Source organism: Eutrema salsugineum, unplaced genomic scaffold, assembly GCF_000478725.1.
Source record: "Eutrema salsugineum unplaced genomic scaffold, Eutsalg1_0 scaffold_16, whole genome shotgun sequence".
NCBI classification, from domain to species: Eukaryota; Viridiplantae; Streptophyta; class Magnoliopsida; order Brassicales; family Brassicaceae; genus Eutrema; species Eutrema salsugineum.
The window spans coordinates 4,678,362-4,697,134 of NW_006256858.1; the positions used below are offsets into that span (position 1 = coordinate 4,678,362).

General features: G+C 37.8%; 4 protein-coding genes across 4 annotated transcripts; all 4 read left to right on the forward strand.

Annotated features, from left to right (window-relative positions):
- Positions 1-237: 237 nt before the first annotated feature.
- Positions 238-1,997, forward strand: LOC18020860 (spermidine coumaroyl-CoA acyltransferase). The gene is made up of 2 exons (XM_006404342.1): positions 238-865; positions 1,261-1,997. The coding sequence occupies exons 1-2, from the start codon at positions 238-240 to the stop codon at positions 1,995-1,997; spliced, it is 1,365 nt and encodes a 454-aa protein (XP_006404405.1).
- Positions 1,998-2,705: 708 nt separating this feature from the next.
- On the forward strand, positions 2,706-4,493 carry LOC18020861 (gibberellin 2-beta-dioxygenase 8). Its single transcript, XM_024158016.1, is given in 4 exon segments — positions 2,706-3,118; positions 3,121-3,187; positions 3,846-4,164; positions 4,266-4,493. Coding segments are annotated over 4 exon segments (1,002 nt in total). The 5' UTR covers positions 2,706-2,730.
- A 3,809-nt stretch (positions 4,494-8,302) lies between these two features.
- LOC18020862 (spermidine sinapoyl-CoA acyltransferase) lies at positions 8,303-9,927 on the forward strand. Its single transcript, XM_006404344.1, has 2 exons — positions 8,303-8,936; positions 9,182-9,927. Exons 1-2 carry the CDS (start codon positions 8,303-8,305, stop codon positions 9,925-9,927), a joined length of 1,380 nt encoding a protein of 459 aa, XP_006404407.1.
- A 495-nt stretch (positions 9,928-10,422) lies between these two features.
- Positions 10,423-11,297, forward strand: LOC18020863 (E3 ubiquitin ligase BIG BROTHER-related). Its single transcript, XM_006404345.2, has one exon. It carries the CDS (start codon positions 10,431-10,433, stop codon positions 11,070-11,072), a length of 642 nt encoding a protein of 213 aa, XP_006404408.1. The 5' UTR covers positions 10,423-10,430; the 3' UTR covers positions 11,073-11,297.
- The last annotated feature ends 7,476 nt before the right edge of the window (positions 11,298-18,773 follow it).

Below are 18,773 nucleotides of genomic sequence, written 5' to 3' on the forward strand. Positions count from 1 at the left end.
CCGTCTCAATTTTGAATATTATTATTCTTATAAACCTTCAACCTCCAATCTTTATATTCGGATCTTACCTAGTCGAATATAAATCCCACGCACGTATATATAGCAGTATATATAAATAGCCACACACAAAACGAGATATTACAAAAAAAAAAAATGTGTATATAAAAGGACCATTAACGCCTGTACATATACACACACAAAGACGTTTTATACAAATTACAAACAGAGAAAATAGTCATGGGAAGTAACGACAGTTCAGGTCTCTTGGTCGTTGAGAAATCAGAAGTGGTCCTAGTGAAACCTTTAAAGCCAACACCTCATGTCTCTCTGTCTCTCTCCACCATCGACAACGATCCTAAGGTTGAAAACATCGTCCAAACCATATGCGTATTTGCCCCTAAACCCTACCGTGAAGGTCAAGCCAAATACGACCTGGCTTCTCTTCTCCAGCATGCCCTATCTCATGTCCTTGTCTACTACTATCCTTTCGCCGGAAAACTTCACAGGAAATCCGACGACAATAGACTTGTGCTGAATTGCAAAGACGGAGATGGAGTCCCCTTTACAAGGGCAACCGCCGCATGCACGCTCGCTTCTCTCAATTACTTGGACAGTGCTGGGGACGAAGCTTACCAGCTCGTGCCTTGTTACGAACCTGTGAAAGGTTGTGAAGGATATGACCCTCTGGCTCTACAATTCACTAAGTTTGCGTGTGGAGGAATCACTATTGGAATGGCTCACTCTCACTCCGTCAGTGACGGCGTTGGAGCGGCTCAGTTTTTCCGAGCGATGATCGAGCTTGCCTCCGGGAAGAGCCAACCCTCCGTAATCCCCGTATGGGAGAGAGAAAGGCTCAACTTTAACGGTATGCTACACTATAACAACTTTCATTGTATGATATGTTAAAGATATATACTTTTAATGGTTATACTTATATGCAATGGCGATTTAGAAAAAAAATTAGGTTAAAATTTTTTTTACCACTAAATTTAATTTATTTTGATTAAATTTACCTAAATATTTAAGAAAAAATAAAAAAGAGTAAGGGGCATTTGACCCCGCTACTCCTTTACTTACATCTGCCCCTGCTTATATGTATATAAATTATGATTATAACTTGTATACGTAAAAAAAACGTATAATTTGGATTTCTGTTTAAGTTTTTTTTTCTTTTGTGTGTGTTTGGCTTTCATGTTTACGTATTACAAATATATTTTGATAATTTCATTTAAGGAAAATATACACTATTAATGTATGTAGGTAAACTAGGAGAAGTCGTTGATTTTCCAAAGGCTGGCTCTTCTATTACACCTTCCTCGTATACATCGGATGATGACATGGTCCGTGAAATCCTGAACATTACCTCCGATGACATTACCAAACTCAAGAAAACAATAGCAGAGGACGAGCAAACTACAAATGAGAACGAGAAGAAGGTTGTTGTCACGACCCTAGAGATTCTTGCGGCCCAAATCTGGAGAGCACGTTGTCGAGCCCTGAATATGAGTCCAAATGAGACTATGGTTTTAAGTATAGCCATTGGCATCCGCAACTTTATAGAGCCGCCATTACCAGAAGGCTACTATGGCAATGCCTTTGTCAACGGCTATGTGGCATTGACAGCAAAGGAGCTGAGCGATTCTTCATTGTCTAGTCTCGTGAGGCTCATAAAGGACTTAAAGAGAGCGGCGATGGACAAAAGGTACATGTTGGGGAAACTTAGCGAGATGGAGAGAAGTGTGAAAGATATGTCATGTTCTAGTGACATTAACAAAGGGTTTATGGTGGTCACGGATTGGCGGCAAATCGGTCTACAATATGATGGTTGGGGTGGTTTAGTGAACATTATACCTTTGGTTTCAATGACAATGCCATTTATCTGTGTGTTATTGCCGGCGTCAAAGGCGGATCCAGGGATGAGCGGTGGCGTTCGAGTGCTAGCAACGCTTCCTAGGGATGCAATGGCCAAGTTCAAGGAAGAGATGACTAATCTCTAACTATATAACCACGAGGTCTTGTGTTCTGAAAATTTTATTTTCGTTGTTGAAAATTTCATGTTAGATAACTTTTGAGTTTCAAATGTCAAACGAAGAAAAAGACAAGAGGTCATTTCCTTTTTATATTTACTAGTTTTATATATCTATTTATGTAATAATTTGAATTTGTTTTGTATACTGATTTAGTAATATTTATTTGGAATCAATAAAATTATTTGTCAAAAAAAAAATGATCGCCGCCAAGTCATTGTTGTCTAATTTCTTTTCTTAATAAACTCTTCTTTTGAGTTTCAAATATTAAACGAAGAAAAAAGACAAGAATTTATTATTTTCATACTTTTACTAGTTTTATATTTTTTACATAAGTAAATATATATAATATATATGCACCATACAGTATTTGGAGTAGGATACTGGATACAACAAAATAAGTGAATTTTAACAATATTTTTTGTAGTAAAACTTTACTCGTTAAAATTAGTAAATCCACTATTTTCCTTCTTCGATCCTCATTTAATGCAAATGGTTTGTTTGGGTAATACATGAACACCGCATGGCTTTGCTATCAGTTATTAGACAACTGTCTCAACTCTGACTACAAAATTTCTCATTCGTAACGCTTCATCTTATTTTCATAATTATAATACTCATGGTTAATTAGTACAATGTATTAGTACTTATTCCACAGAGGAGAGAGGAGAACTAAAACAACGAGTCTACTTCACAGGAGAGCATGAGTAACACTGATTCGTATCCCCCGGAGTTTAGGCCTCTGATGAGCGAGTCTATAGAATCAGAAAAAAAAACCGTTGAACGGGATCTTAACCGGAGCAAGGATATCCAGATCCCCGTAATCGATTTGGAGCATTTGGACATGGAGAAACTGAGAGAGGCATGCAAGGACTGGGGAATATTCCACCTGGAGAATACGGGGATACCGTTAACGCTGGTTTCACAGGTGAAAGAGATAACGGAGTCGCTGTTGAGTCTGCCGTTTGAAGTTAAACGGTTGTTAGGCGTTAACTCTCCTTTGTCGTATTATTGGGGAACACATACGGTAAGTCCATCGGGAAACACTGTAGAGAGGGCCCCACGAAAATCTAGTGGTCACTTGTTCGATGGCATCCTCTTGCTTCTATATCTCGTCTTCTTCCACTTTCTTGTTCTGATCCTAAGCTCGAGTCTTTTAAGTAAGATTTACACGGCGTCGTTTTACTCTTACTTGATTGATGGTTCTGTTGGTTTAAAGAATACCAATCAAATCAAATATACAGAGAAATATTATTCTAGTTTGCATGCATAGACAATTTTATTTTTGAGAGGTTAAAGTAATTAGTTCAGTTTACACTTCTCCGATCAAAGATTGCCGGCGAGTAGAGTTACAATCCATAAACCCATATTTCACAAATTCTCCGTGGGTTCACAACACTGAAGAAAAGTCATGATGTGATTTAGGAAAATGGACAAAAAAAAAAAAGCCACATGAAACGCCAAAATCATTGGCCAAAACTTAATTTAATGGCGAGACAACATACCACGAGTTTTTTACATAGAACTTTCACCGAAATTGCGAAATAGCAAACTGAAACCTCGTGATATGTCTAGAAAACTTTCTTTTAATGATTTTTACGAGTTTATAGTAAATCTTTATTAGTAAAATTGCAGAATGACTCTGTCATCTCGTGGTTTACACGTTAAGAGTCATTAATATTTTATTTCTTATTATTGAAAATTTACTAGGTACTTTTTTTTGACATCAAGTACTTTATATTATAATCATTATATATTACATCTTATTTTTTTTGTCCCCCAACGCAAAATATGATAATTGTGTTATGAGTTATGCAGAGTTGTGATGGAGGAATATGGAAGGCACGTAACCAGGATTGTTGTGACCTTATTTGAAGCTATAACAGAAACATTGTCCTTGGAACTATCCGTTGACCAGAAAACGAGTTACTTATCGGAGTCAACAGGTGTGGTACGTGTTCAACGGTATCCTAGGTGCAATGAATTTCCAGGACTTGAGGCTCATACGGATAGTTTGGAGATATCGATAATAAACCAAGACGAAGTTGGTGGGCTAGAGTTCATGAAAGATGGGGAATGGTTCAATGTCACACCTCTTGCAAATTCTTTTGTCATCGGTCTAGGGGATATGATTCAAGCAATACATTACTAAGTAACATTGCATGCTAAATAGATTACATATCAGGAATTCAGATGAAGTAGATCTTGAACGTGAAAAAAATGAGTTCATACTTTCAGGTGCTAAGTGATGAGAAATACAAGAGTGTGTTGCATAAAGTGAGAAAGATGATGAAGAAGAAAGAGAGATACTCGATAATTTACTTTGTGTATCCAGACAAAGATTGTATGTTTGAATCGAGTCGCTATAAGCCATTCAGATTCTCGGAGTTTGAAGCTCAAGCTAAGCTTGATGTTGAGACCCATGGTAGCAAAATCGGCCTTTCTAGGTTCCTTAACATCCCCTAGAGGCTAGTGTTGTATTCTTTCTAAATCTCCATATTTATAATTTCGCTTTTTCTGGTTTGTTTCTCAGTATCATCCTTGTAAACCTTTCTATCTGCAAGTTTTCTTTCCTCTGGTTAAATTTTATTTGCAAGTTTATTGATAGATGCCAAAAAAAACCAAAAAAAAACAAAAAAAATGCAAAAAAGCATAGAAGCTCCAACCTTGGATTCTTTTTCTTTCTTTTTTTCCTCTAACTCTAAACTAATATCCCAAAACTTTTGAACTCCATTTCAGCTAATGCAAAACGGTTCAGAACCCTTTTAATTTGTTCATTACGATGTTTTGGAATTTTGGCCCATAATCTCTTCGTACGGGTGATCAAAGCATGTTAACTTTGCCCACTCTGCGGGACCTAACTTGTGACCTTTTATTTTCTCTTTTCTGTTTATATTGTTGCAAATTCATCCCTCATTCAAGCCTCTTTCGAAATATTCGTATATAAACACAATGTATTATCTCGTAAAGAAAAATAATTTAGTCTTGAAATTCATATTAAAACGAAAGCAAAATCTGTTTTCAGGATCTCCAACACTTAATATTAGACCAATGAAAATCTTGTTTTCTGAAGCTCAATGAAAATCACAGCGACCAACGTTACCTAAACTGAGTAAATGATATACCTATGCCCGTTTAATAATGTCGGTATGGTGGTTGCATGGGTTCTTGGGCATAATGGCTTTATGTTGTGAAAGTCTCACATTGTTAGTTGGCTAATTTGTTAAATAGTATATAATGGTTAAATGCATATCCATTTATCACCAATTGGTTTTTAGTTGGAAGTCCGTAAGCCCATATTTAATATGGTATCAGAGTCACCCGATCTTTAAACCTTCTCCGGTTGAGGGAAAGTATTGTGAAAGTCCCACATTAGTAGTTGGATAATTTGTGAAGTAGTATATAAAGGATAAAATTCAATCCACTTATCGCCAATAGATTTTAACTTGGAAGTCCATAAACCCATATTTAACATAGTATCAGAGCCACCCGATCTTTAGGTCCTCCCCGGTTGGAAGTCTCCCCGTAGATGTTTGTTCCCACAAATTTCTACTGGGTTGTGAAAGTCCTACATTGGTAGATAGAAATTTTTTGAAGTAGTATACAAAAGATAAGGCCAATCCATTTATCGTCTGTTGGTTTTAAGTTAGAAGCCCATAAATCCATATTTAACATGGTATCAGAGCCACCCGATCTTTGGGCTCTCCTCGGTTGGAAGTCTCCCCATGGATGTTTGTTCCCACAAGTTTCTGCACTCCGATCCTGATTGGCTTGAGCGTTGGGGGGAGGAGTGTTGTGAAAGTCCTACATCGGGAGTTGGAGAATTTGTGAAATAGTATATAAAAGGTAAATGTCAATCCACTTATCGCCAATTAGTATTAAGTTGGAAGCCCATAAACCCATATTTAACATGGTATCAGAGCCACCCGATCTTTGGATCCTCCCCGGTCGGAGGTTTTCCTGTGGATGTTTGTGAAATAGTATATAAAAGGTAAATGCCAATTCACTTATCGCCAATTAGTTTTAAATTGGAAGCCTATAAACCCATATTTAACGTGGTATCAAAGCTACCCGATCTTTGAATCCTCCCCGGTCGGAGGTCTTCCTGTGGATGTTTGTTGCCACAAAGTTTCACGCTTCAATCCTGATTGGCTTGAGGGAGGGGGGGGGGAGAAGGGAGGAGTGTTGTGAAAGTCTCACATCACTAATTGGAGAATTTGTGAAGTAATATATAAAAAGTAAAAATCTATCTATTTACTGCTAATTAGTTTTAAATTAGAAGCCCATAAACCTATATTTAACACTTTGTAATGGAAATTTATCATTTCGTTTGATTACTGACCGTTGGATCTTGTAAAGCTTACTGACGCGAGCAAATTCGTGCCTTATGTACACGACCTTCTAGCTCTACAAATAACCAAATTTGCACGCAAAGGAATGACTCTTAGGATTAGTCACTCTCAGTTAGTTTGTGATGGCGTTAGAGTGGCTCAATATTTGTAGCAATGATCGATATTTTTTGGATAGATCCAATTCAGCTTCATCCCATTGTGGGATAGAGAAAGACTCACATTATAATATATTGTATGCAACCAATATACTCTTCCATATCTTATTAACATTGTGAGTGATTATTTAGAGTTAGAGATATAGATATAGATTAATGCAAGCCAAGACATTGTGAGTGATTATTTAGAGTTAGGGATATAGATATAGATTAAGGCAAGCCAAGACATTGTGAGTGATTATTTAGGGATATAGATATAGATTAATGCAAGCCAAGACATTGTGAGTGATTATTTAGAGTTAAAGATATAGATATAAATTAATGCAAGCCAAAATTATTAAAGTTTTGGGGTATATATAGTTTCTCACTTTCATACAATTTCTATAACTTCCAAGTAAATAAAATGACCGCGAAGACAAGCCGGCATGCTTATACTAGCACAAGCAATTATCTATGCGATATGTAATGAGAGAAACAACAACATCTTCAACAAACTGTTGTTACTTGTTACCCCGCAGAAGATCTTCTCAACACTGTTGATTGGAGAATCAAAAACACTTGACGTGCAAAGTAAGGAAATTCTTTGATTCACGTATATTATTTCGTTTATGTTTCAGGGATTCTTCAAATCTTAGAAGGCGTTGACGCTTCCCCTTGTGGCTTAGAGTGACGTGGAACTTGGTCTAATAAGAGTCATGGACTTTTTGTGTATAACCAAACAAAAAGGTCACCACATATCTATCGCTTTCACACGTCCCAACCACTCTCTCTTATCGATTTTTCATATGTTTTGCGGCCACCCTGGACCAACAAAGAATTTGCTAAATATATTCTACATAACTTTGTTTTTGTTAAATTATATTCGACACGTTGCTAAGCAAATTTGATGATTCATCTCCGATATGATGGCCGGTTCGTTATTCTGACTTTTTAAATATCTGTCAATGGATCTTGTAGATCTTTGATTTTCGTTTGTCTGTGCTGTATCACAGTATCACTAAAGTCATTAAATTTCTTGCATCTATTCTGATGTACACATTTAAGAATTAAAAATACTCATTAGAAACTTCTAATAAGAAATAAGTGAATGCACGTCGTCATGTACTCATGTGTCCGAATGAAAATATATACACACACAAATTAATTTGGTTCTCATGTGTTTTTAATTTCCATAATTTTAGGTAATCTACAGCTACTGTAGTATAAAAATTTAAATAAGAGATATAAAACACCAGTTTTTTTAATACATTCTTATTTATTGATATACATACAATGTCACATTTGAAATCTTTTTAGTTCACATGAGCTTTGGAATGGCCTCTAGCTCCATTTTCGATACGATGGCTGGTTTGTTATTTAAAAAGTTAAAAAATTTATCAATGGATCTTTTAGATCACTTCAATTTATCAATGGATCTTGTAGATCACTTCAATTTATCAATGGATCTTGTAGATAACTTCACTAATCTAACACAAACATGTACTTATTAGCCATTTCCGATTCGTAACTATTATAAGAAAACATGCAATCTACAATCTTTAAAGTCAGATCTTACCAAATCAAATATGAATCCCACGTTTTTTTATCTTGTAACAAGGGTCAATATGAATCCCACGTTGCAGTATATTTCAATGAACCACATAGAAAACGAGATAATATACTTAACGAGATATTTATATTGGTTACAAAAATAGTATACATATAAGAACCATCGTTCTAAACAAATTATACACACAAAAAAGCGTTCTATACAAAAGCAAACAGAGAAATGGACATCGCAAGTGAAGACAGTTCAAGTCTCTTGGTCGTTGAGAAATCAGAAGTGGTTCTAGTAAAACCCTCAAAGCCAACACCTCATGTCTCTCTGTCTCTCTCCACCATCGACAACGATCCTTACTTGGAAATGATCCTCAAAACCATATGCGTCTACGCCCCAAAACCCTACCTTGAAGATAAGGTCAACCACGACCCGGCTTCTCTTCTCCAAGATGCCCTCTCTCATGCCCTTTTCTACTACTACCCTCTCGCCGGAAAACTTCACCGGAAATCCAATGACTATAGACTTGAGCTGAGTTGCAAAGACGGAGATGGAGTCCCATTTATAAGTGCAACCGCCTCGTGCACCCTCGCTTCCCTCAATTACTTGGACAGTGCTGGGGACGCAGCCTACGACCTCGTGCCTTGTTACGAACCTGTGAAGGGTTGTGAGGGATACGACCCTCTGGCTTTTCAGGTCACCAAGTTTGCATGTGGAGGAATCACTATTGGAATGGCTCACTCGCACTCCGTCTGTGATGGAGTTGGAATGGCTCAGTTTTTCCGAGGAATGATTGAGCTTGCCTCCGGACAGAAAGAACCCAGCGTCATCCCCGTATGGGATAGAGAAAGGCTCACCTATAATGGTATGCAACAATTTATAATCTTTCATGGTACATATATATATGACATGTTCAAGAACAAATCTTTGCATTTGTGTTACATGTTTAAAAAAAAAAAAAAAACTACATCCATTCAAACTTGAGTACTTTACAATTTCGTAACATATATCTTTTGTTATTTGTATACATAATGCAAACGTGGTTTGGAGTTCTCATTTATTTATGATTAATACAACTAGCTAAAAGTTTTGATTTCAAACTACTTATAGGAAAACTAGAAGACCCTGTTGATTTGCCGAACATTGTATCATCGTTGTGTACTGACGACATGGTCCGTGAGATCCTGAACATTACCCCCGAAGATATTATGAAACTCAAGAAAACAATTGCAGAGGACGAGCAAATTACAAATGAGAACGAGAATGAGAACGAGAACGAGAACAAGAAAAAGGTTGTGGTCACGACTCTAGAGATTATTGCGGCCCATGTTTGGAGAGCACGATGCCGAGCCTTGAATATGAGTCCAGATGAGACTATGTACCTAGGGTTAGCCATTGGTATTCGAGGCATTATAGAGCCGCCATTACCACAAGGCTACTACGGCAATGCATTTCTCAGCGGCTTCGTGGCATCGACAGCTAGCGAACTGAACAAATCGTCATTGTCTCATGTCGTGAGCCTCATTAAAGATATGAAGAGAGCAGCGCTAGACAAGCAGTACGTGTTGGGACAACTTAGCGAGATTGAGACAAGAGTGAAGGCATCGACTGAGAGCATCGGCATAGGATCCATGATGCTCTCGGATTGGAGGCAAATCGGTCTACATTACGATGGTTGGGGAGGTTTAGTGAACATCATACCTTTAATTTCGAAGACAGACCCACTTTTCTGGATCGTATTGCCGGTGTCAAAGGCGGTTCCGGAGATGAGAGGTGGCGCTCGAGTGTTGGTAACACTTCCCAGGGAAGCGATGGCTAGGTTCAAGGAAGAGATGAAGATGCTTTCTAACTATTAAACCAGGTGGTCTTGCTAAGCTTGACTATCGTGTCCATGATGCTTGATGTGTTCCCGAATCGTGTGAAATGTTTTAACTTTTAGTTGTTGTGTGATGAAATTTTTATTTCCCTTGTTGAGTATTTTTTTGTGTTTAATAACATTTGAGCTTTTAACATTTAACCAAGTTCAATTTCACATAAACATTAACTAAAAAATATTAATCACTTTAACTATAGTCTAGTATCCAAATATGCTTTCTCCAATCTATGATTTTTCTGTCTTTCTTGGAAACCCAAAGTTAAGGAAAAATGCAGATTTATCTATTAAATTTAATGCATTACTTTGCTTACAACAGTGAAAAAAGGATACCCTAACTTCCCCACGTTTCTTTTGTATTACTTTGTACGGAAGCTGTGCTCATTATTCATTTCTTGTTGCTTAAGTAACCTCTTTGACATGAAAGCCATTTTGGTATAAAATACCAGAGTCTTAACCACAATCCAAGCTGCTTCTTCTTCTCCAATGGATAATAACCAAGAAGAAGAGCCTAAGCAAACTCCAAACAAACTTCCCGATCTAATTCTCTTCGAGCAAGCAAATTCTGAAATTGCTCTCGCTGCTTCCCAAGCTAATTCCCATTTTGCCCCTCCTATTCATGATTTGTCCTCCTCAATGCTTTCAATGATGGAAAGTGATGAAGAGTCTGAAGACGAAGAAGAAGGAGAAGAAAGCAATGAGAATTATTATGAGTATTTCGATAGCAATGGGTTTGGAGTAGAAGAAGACGAAATCAATGAGTTTCTTGAGGACCAAGAAAGCGACTCTAACCTTGAAGAGGATGATTTCTTGGAAGAAGAAGATGAGATTGACCCCGACCAGTTGTCTTACGAGGAACTGATTGCCCTTGGAGATTTTATTGGAGTCGAGAAACGTGGGCTAACTCCGACTGAAATCTCTACGTGTTTGAACGCATCTACCTACGTTTTTTCACATAACAAAAACGAGATTGATCGTTGTGTGGTTTGCCAAATGGAGTTTGAAGAAGCAGAATCTTTGGTCGTTCTCCGACTTTGTAATCATCCATACCACTCTGAATGTATAACCAAATGGCTTCAGACGAAGAAGATTTGTCCCATTTGCTGCTCCGAACCATCTCTCGGTTAAAATCTCGGAAATATTTGATTATTGATTTTATAGATTTCTTCTTAGTTTCCATTAGAAACACGTCGCCAAAGATTAAAATGAATAAATGGTTCAAAAAAGTGATCATGAGGTTGTAGAATTTGGTGATCCTTGGAAACTCATTCGTCACTAAAAAAAAAACTCAAGAAAGCCATATATACATGAATCTCCTATTGTACACGTAACGTCTCGTAATCATACAAACTTTGTGACTTCACCATATATTTCACAATTTGTACTATTAGTTTTGTGAATGTAATTATATCCAATTTTAGTTTTTAGTTCAGTTTATCTATTACATATTATTAAATTTATTCTAATGATTCAACTACGTATGATGATTTAGCAAAACTAAACTACGTATGATGACCCAAACAATTGAAACCTAACTTAAAACTTAGAGAACTTAGAGAAATAAATCCACAAAGCTTACACAATCCAACCCAAAACTCTAATTGACCAACCTTTGTAATGCCATTTATTTTCTTAATAAATTCATCTACATGCCTATATTCATATTATTCTTCTGAACAATGAGATGTTAAGCCATTAATCAATATATAATAGGTAACACATCATGTACTTTTGATCTCCCATCTAGCCAGCCATCTTCAAAGTGGGATATTTTTTCTTGTTGCGATTTCACTCTATAAATCTCACCACTGATCAATCTTCGCAATCGATTTTACTTGTTACTAGAACTAAACACGAGATAAAGAATTTGCAGAAAGTAAATAGCACAAGAGATTTATCCAGTTCGGAAGCTAAACCGCTACCCTACGTCTGGCCGAGGATTTCTCGGAATTCACTAAGCACCACCGTACAAACGTTCTTTCTCTCACCGGAAAACCCCGAGAAACAATTTCACTCACCGGAAAATCTCTCTTCTGTTTTCCCTCAATTATAATTGTTCTCTCTCTAGGATACAACTGAATCTCTCTCTCTAGCTCTCGTCGTTCACCGATTACAGTAATACAAGTCCAATTTCTGAATCTAACAACCTCTAACTGATTCAGCGATTGAGCTCACGCGCTAACGGTCTGGACTGAGCTCGAGAAGATATTTTCCTCATCAAGAAGACGACTGCTTACGACGACGTTTGCACTTTAATCGAACCCACATTAAACAGAAATCAAACCTCCTGATTTCTGCATTGGTTCAGATCAAGTTCCTAAACTGGAACCTTCTACTTCAGCTAGCTGGTTTTGTTGACCAATACATCCGACAAACCCCACCTTGGTTGACAAACCAACTAGCCTCCTTGTGCACAGTAAATTCCGACCTCGATTTCTCTCCGATCAAGCTTCAGAGACGCCAAGCAAGCTTATCAGCTGCTTGAACATACCAACCTCCAATACTTTCGTGAAGATATCCGCAGGGTTCTCAATAGTATGTATTTTTGAAACCTGTACTTCATCTTCACCCTTTCTCTTACAAAGCTCAGTTTCACCGCCATGTGTTTTGTACATTCATGATGAACATTGTTCTTTGCTAATGCCAAAGCACTCTGAGAATCACAAAAAATCTCCACCCACTCTTGAGAGTAACCAAACTCACTGCTTAAACCTCTCAACCACACGGCTTCTTTTGCAGCTTCTGTCATCAAGACATATTCGGATTCTGTAGTGGACAATGCTACCACCTTTTGAAGACTTGAGTTCCAGCTAATGACACTCCCACCAGAGACAAAAGCATAACCTGATATAGATCTTCTCCGATCTAAATCCACTGCATAATCCGAATCACAGAATCCACAAACTTTGAAATCTGAAACATTTCTTATACACCAAACTCATTCCTTTAGTCCCTTTAACATATCTCAGAATCCATTTAACAGCCACCCAATGCACCTTAACTAGATTATTCATGAACCTACTCACCAATCCAACAGGATATGAAAGATCCGGTCTAGTACCTATCATTCCATACATCAAACTACCGACTGCATTACAATAAGGAACTGACCTCATGTACTCTGAATCTGCTTTAATCTCCTTCTTTGTTGCAGATGCGAGTTTGAAATGAGCTCCAATAGGTGTGTTTACCGCCTTGGCTTGATCCATATTAAAGCTCTTAAGAACTTTCTCCATGTAATTCTCCTGAGACAATCTTAAAGTTCCCACTTTCCGATCTCTAATGATATCAATACCAAGAATCTTTCTTGCAGCTCCAAGATCCTTCATCTCAAACTTTGAGCTGAGCTGATCCTTTAGAGATTTAATAACCCTCATATCCTTGCAAGCCACCAGCATGTCATCTACGTACAGCAAGAGATAGACATATAAGCCTGAAACACATTTGATGTATACACACTAGTCATGATCGCTTCTCTTGAAGCCAATCTCCATCATAAATGTGTTGAACTTCTGGTTCCACTGTCTTGGACTCTGTTTTAGTCCATACAGCGACTTCCTCAACAGACATACGAGACCTTCCTTGCCCTTCTCAATATATCCCTCCGGTTAGTCCATGTAGATTTCTTCTTCCAAGTCTCCGTGTAAGAAGGCCGTCTTCACATCTAATTTCTCAAGCTCCATGTTCTCATTTATGAAAATAGACATCAAGTATCGAATTGATACATGCTTGACAACCGGAGAAAAAATCTCGTTGTAATCCACACCCTCCTTCTGAGCATATCCTTTTGCCACGAGCATAGCTTTATAACGGGGTTCTTCTACCCCTAGAATGCCCGGTTTCCTCTTAAAGATCCATTTGCAGCCTATTACCTTTCTTCCTTTTGGCCTATTAACCAGCGACCAAGTAGAGTTCTTAGGAAGAGAATCCATTTCTTCATCAGAAGCCCTTTTCTAATTCTTGCTTTCAAGATCTCTCATTGCAGCTTTAAAGTCTGTAGGCTCAACTGGATCTCCATCCTCGGATGCAAGTAAAGCCATGTGGACAAACTCATCATCGTACCTTTGAGGAGGCCTGATATTGTCTCGTCTTTGTCTGTCACGAGCCAACCTATAACCATCGGTCTCTGGCTCAGGATCAGTATTACTTCCTGATACATCACCTTCACTGTCAATGTTCACTACATCTGAACTAGACTCACCACCTCCTCTTTGAGTTCCACCTCGAGTCTCTCCCCCTGAGCTAGTATCTATTGTTGATGAAATACCCAGCTCCACGTCCAGAAAGGCAATTTCTCTTTCCCTCGATACACCGTTTTGTTTCATCAGATCTTTGTAGCATTCATCTTCTTTGAATGTTACATTCCGACTTACAATGCATCGTTTGTCCTCTAAAGACCAAACTTTGCAGCCCTTCACACCTGTAGGATACCCTATAAAGATACCCTTCCTTGCTCTCGGTTGAAGTTTCCCTTCATCAGAGTGAAAGTAACAGACACAACCGAACTTCCTTAGGTGTTGAAAATTTGGAGTAGTCCTAGACCACACCTCTTCTGGAATGCGTCCCTGAATGGCTGAAGAAGGGGTTCTGTTTATCAAATACACAGCCGTATTCACAGCTTCTGCCCAAAACACTTTAGGTAGACCTGATTCACATAATACACTCCTCACACGCTCAAGAATGGTTCTATTTATCCTCTCTACCACACTGTTTTGTTGTGGTGTGTGAGGTATGGTCATGTGCCTCGATATACCATTTTCTGTGCAGAAACTATCAAACTCATTATTGCAGAACTCCAGTCCATTGTCAGTCCTAAGCTTCTTCACTTTCAAACCAGACTGATTTTCCACCAGTGACTTCCATTCCGTGAATTTCTCAAATGCTTGATCTTTAGTCCTTAGAAAATAAACCCACACCTTTCTCAACCAGTCATCAATAAGACTCAGGAAGTAGTGACACTTACCGAGAGATTGAAGGACTGAGGGATACCCCCACAGATCTGCATGAACATATTCCAAACCATTCTTGCTCGTATGCTGACCTGAAGTGTAGCTCTTCCGATGAGCTTTACCAAATACACAGCTTTCACAAAACTGAATACTTGACACCTTTGACTTATGTAGATAGCCTCTCTTCACCATGATATCAAGGCCTTTATGACTGATGTGTCCTAACCTACTATGCCAGAGGTTAGTATCATCTTTAATAGCCATCGAATGGACTTCTCCAACGTGACTACTTCCCTGCAGGAAATAGAGCTTATGTGTTCTCTTTGCCGTTAAGACTGTCCTGCCAGATTTCTTGACCTGAAGGATACCGTTTTCTGAAGAGAAAATACATCCCTGCTCTTCAAACGAACCCAGAGATAGTAAGTTCCTTGAGGAATCAGGCACATACCTGACCTCCTTTACCAAAACATATATGCCTTCTGCATTCTTCAGACGTATGGTTCCAATTCCCATAACCGTAGATACGGTTTCATTAGCCATCCTCACAGATCCTGCAGTGAACTCCTCAAGTTCAATAAACCAGTCTCTCCTCGGGGTCATATGGAAAGTGCAGCATGTGTCCAAGATCCAGATTTTCCTGAAGTTGCAGGCCTCAACCACATTCACTTCTGACACCATTAGAGATTCTATAAACTGAATCTCGGTTACTGCAGATGATTCCCCTGTCACTTGTCCTTTATTCTTGTTCTGATGTCCAGTCTTCTTGGGACAGTCTTCCTTGAAATGTCCCTCACCACCGCAAATGCAGCAAGTATATGCACCGCATTTGCCTTTGCTTTTCTTGGATTTGCTTTTTGAGTCCTTACTTGTATTTGAGTCCTTAGATGCCTTTCCTTTGATATTTGAATTTGAATACAACACCTTTCCTTGTGGTTTTACCACCTTTCCACTAGCCAACTCAAGTTGTTTCGAATGAATGAAACTAATAACACCATCAAGAGTCATATATGCTTTAGAATACATCAGTGTATCTCTCAGCTGATCAAATTGCTTAGGCAAAGACATTAAGAGCAAGATGGCCTGATCTTCGTCTAGAATCTCTACCATGACATTTCCTAGATCCGTGATTATCCTCAAGAATTCATCGATGTTGTTTTCTATAGACGTGGACTCATTCATCTTGAAGCTATATAGTTTTTGCTTTAAATACATCCTATTAGGAAGAGACTGAGACATATACTGAGCATCAAGGATCTTTAACATACCAACTACTGTTTCCTCCTTGACGATCTTTCTTATGACCTTATTTGTGACACTTGTGATGATTGTGCTCCGAACCTTACGCTGCTTCTTTGCGAGTTCTGGATCTGATTCTTTCTGCTTGATAGAAGTTTCCTCATCCTTTCCTTTACCAGGATCAATCTTCGCCTGAGGCTTCAACAGCTCTTGTTCTTGAGCCTGATATGCTTCTACAAACTGAGCAAATCCAGATTCGCAAATAGCCTCTCCTTCCACATGTTATAATCGATCACTCCATTGAACTTCTCGATCTCGACTTTAGCGGAAGACATCGCGAAAGAGAAGAACAATCTTCGACGACTCCAGAAATGAGATCAACGACCTAGAGAACCTGGCTCTGATACCACTTGTTGCGATTTCACTCTATAAATCTCACCACTGATCAATCCTCGCAATCGATTTTACTTGTGACTATAACTAAACACGAGATAAAGAATTTGCAGAAAGTAAATGGCACAAGAGATTTATCCAGTTCGGAAGCTAAACCGCTACCCTACGTCTGGCCGAGGATTCCTCGGAATTCACTAAGCACCACCGTACAAACGTTCTATCTCTCACCGGAAAACCCCGAGAAACAATTTCACTCACCGGAAAATCTCTCTTCTGTTTTCCCTCGATTACAATTGTTCTCTCTCTAGGATACAACTGAATCTCTCTCTCTAGCTCTCGTCGTTCACCGATTACACTAATACAAGTCCAATTTCTGAATCTAACAACCTCTAACTGATTCAGCAATTGAGCTCACGTGCTAATGGTCTGGACTGAGCTCGAGAAGATATTTTCCTCATCAAGAAGACGACTGAGAACGACGACGTTTGCACTTTAATCGAACCCGCAGTAAACCGAAATCAAACCTCCTGATTTCTGCATTGGTTCAGATCAAGTTCCTAAACCGGAACCTTCTACTTCAGCTAGCTGGTTTTGTTTACCAATACATCTGACATTTCTTGTGATCAATAAAGTGGGATCTTGCTAAGGTTACATACTTATTGTTAAAGGTTTTGTATTAAACTGATTCGTTCATTTTAGCGCCACGACGTCACCATAGCAAAATTAAGAAGATTCTAGCCTAAAACTTTTAGACAAAGCAAAAAAGGTTAAAGGAAAAAAAAAATATTTGAAACATTACAAATGATAATAGTAAGGGGTTAGTGGTAGAGAAATAAAATTTCATGTAATTTTTTTGTTAATAACTTCATGATTGCAAAAGGGAATATAGGCCAACTTAGAAACTACCAAGACCCAAATTCGTTCAGTTGGAGAAGGTTTGCTCTTCGCCCCGCCCACCAATTGAAGACATGGTTCACGAGATCCTGAACATTACTTCTGAAGATATTAAAAATGTATCAGTTTATGAAAGTATGTAACTGTCTAAACTAAATAAGTGGTTCAATCCTCCCCCTCCTGAGAATGAAGTTCACATTGCTAGGCATTGCTTATTGCAACAAAGAATCCATGTCACTCTTATCTACCCTGAAAAACCAGTCCAATAGAAGCTACTTTGCTTATTCAGTGCATTCCTTAATTGCAATAATTATGAAAAAATAAAGAATAGAATGTAAGATGCAAGAAGGTGTCGAGATTCTCAACCATATCTGCATGATCCTTTTTGATAGTCGAATTATGAGAGGCTGAAAGTAAGATTTCATCCAGAATTACAAACGCCGTGCTCAAAACATATGCCTGCAAGGAAGCAAGAGGCTTGAGCACAATTTTGAGTTCAAAATCGGAATTCAACTTCTTACTCTTGCTTTACCTTCTGCTTAAAACTCTCAATCTTCAACAATTCACCACGCAAGAAACTGAATAATTTATTATTTTAAGTATATATATCTAGAAGAGACTATGTTTTTCAGTTTAAAACTACATATAGAAATAAAACACAAAACAAAAAAATAGAAAAGAAAGTGAAAGACAAAAAATGTGAGTAATCAGAAAAATAAAGAAGATGTCTGGCAAGAAATACGGGTGATGAGTATGATATTCTCATCTGAAATAATCCCCATATTCGACAGCCGAGAAGAAAAATTACAGCTCTTCAAATTTGTTTCTGAATATTTTGTATACTAGTTGTGCACTATTTTTCACTACTCATTGAGAATAGGGAACTGAAGTACAATAGGTTAACAAGATCATCTTGTTGTTCATTAAAGTGAGAGGAAAAGAAGCCATGTAGAGGAAGATATATGACAAATAAGAAAGTTTATACCAAATGCAACAAGAGAGGGGTAGAAAGTAGCTAAGATTTCTATGGATGCACTAACATTTACTTTAACTTAATTCACATAAATGACGATACAAGAATTGATTATTAATAACATCTTTTATTTCTCCATTTTTAGTGGTTTTTATGTCTAGTCTTTGAATGTTAATACGAGATGATCAACTCGGACGAGTACTTTATTTTACGATAAATAATGGCTAAATTATATTGTTTAAGTCTAATATAGACTCGAGTTTTTGGGTCTTCTATGAATTGACATATGCCCTAAAAAAAGATTAATTATTGTTAACAACTTTCAGAATCTACATTTTGAAAAGTCTATAAATAGATAAAAATAATTAATAATTTTAAACAATT

Excerpts from the sequence above, each read along its gene's own strand:
- LOC18020860 (XM_006404342.1), top strand. The coding sequence starts at position 238 with ATGGGAAGTAACGACAGTTCAGGTCTCTTGGTCGTTGAGAAATCAGAA. Across the intron at positions 866-1,260 it reads AGAAAGGCTCAACTTTAACG|GTAAACTAGGAGAAGTCGTT; the intron begins GTATGCTACACT and ends TAATGTATGTAG.
- LOC18020863 (XM_006404345.2), top strand. The coding sequence starts at position 10,431 with ATGGATAATAACCAAGAAGAAGAGCCTAAGCAAACTCCAAACAAACTT.
- LOC18020862 (XM_006404344.1), top strand. The coding sequence starts at position 8,303 with ATGGACATCGCAAGTGAAGACAGTTCAAGTCTCTTGGTCGTTGAGAAA. Across the intron at positions 8,937-9,181 it reads AGAAAGGCTCACCTATAATG|GAAAACTAGAAGACCCTGTT; the intron begins GTATGCAACAAT and ends AACTACTTATAG.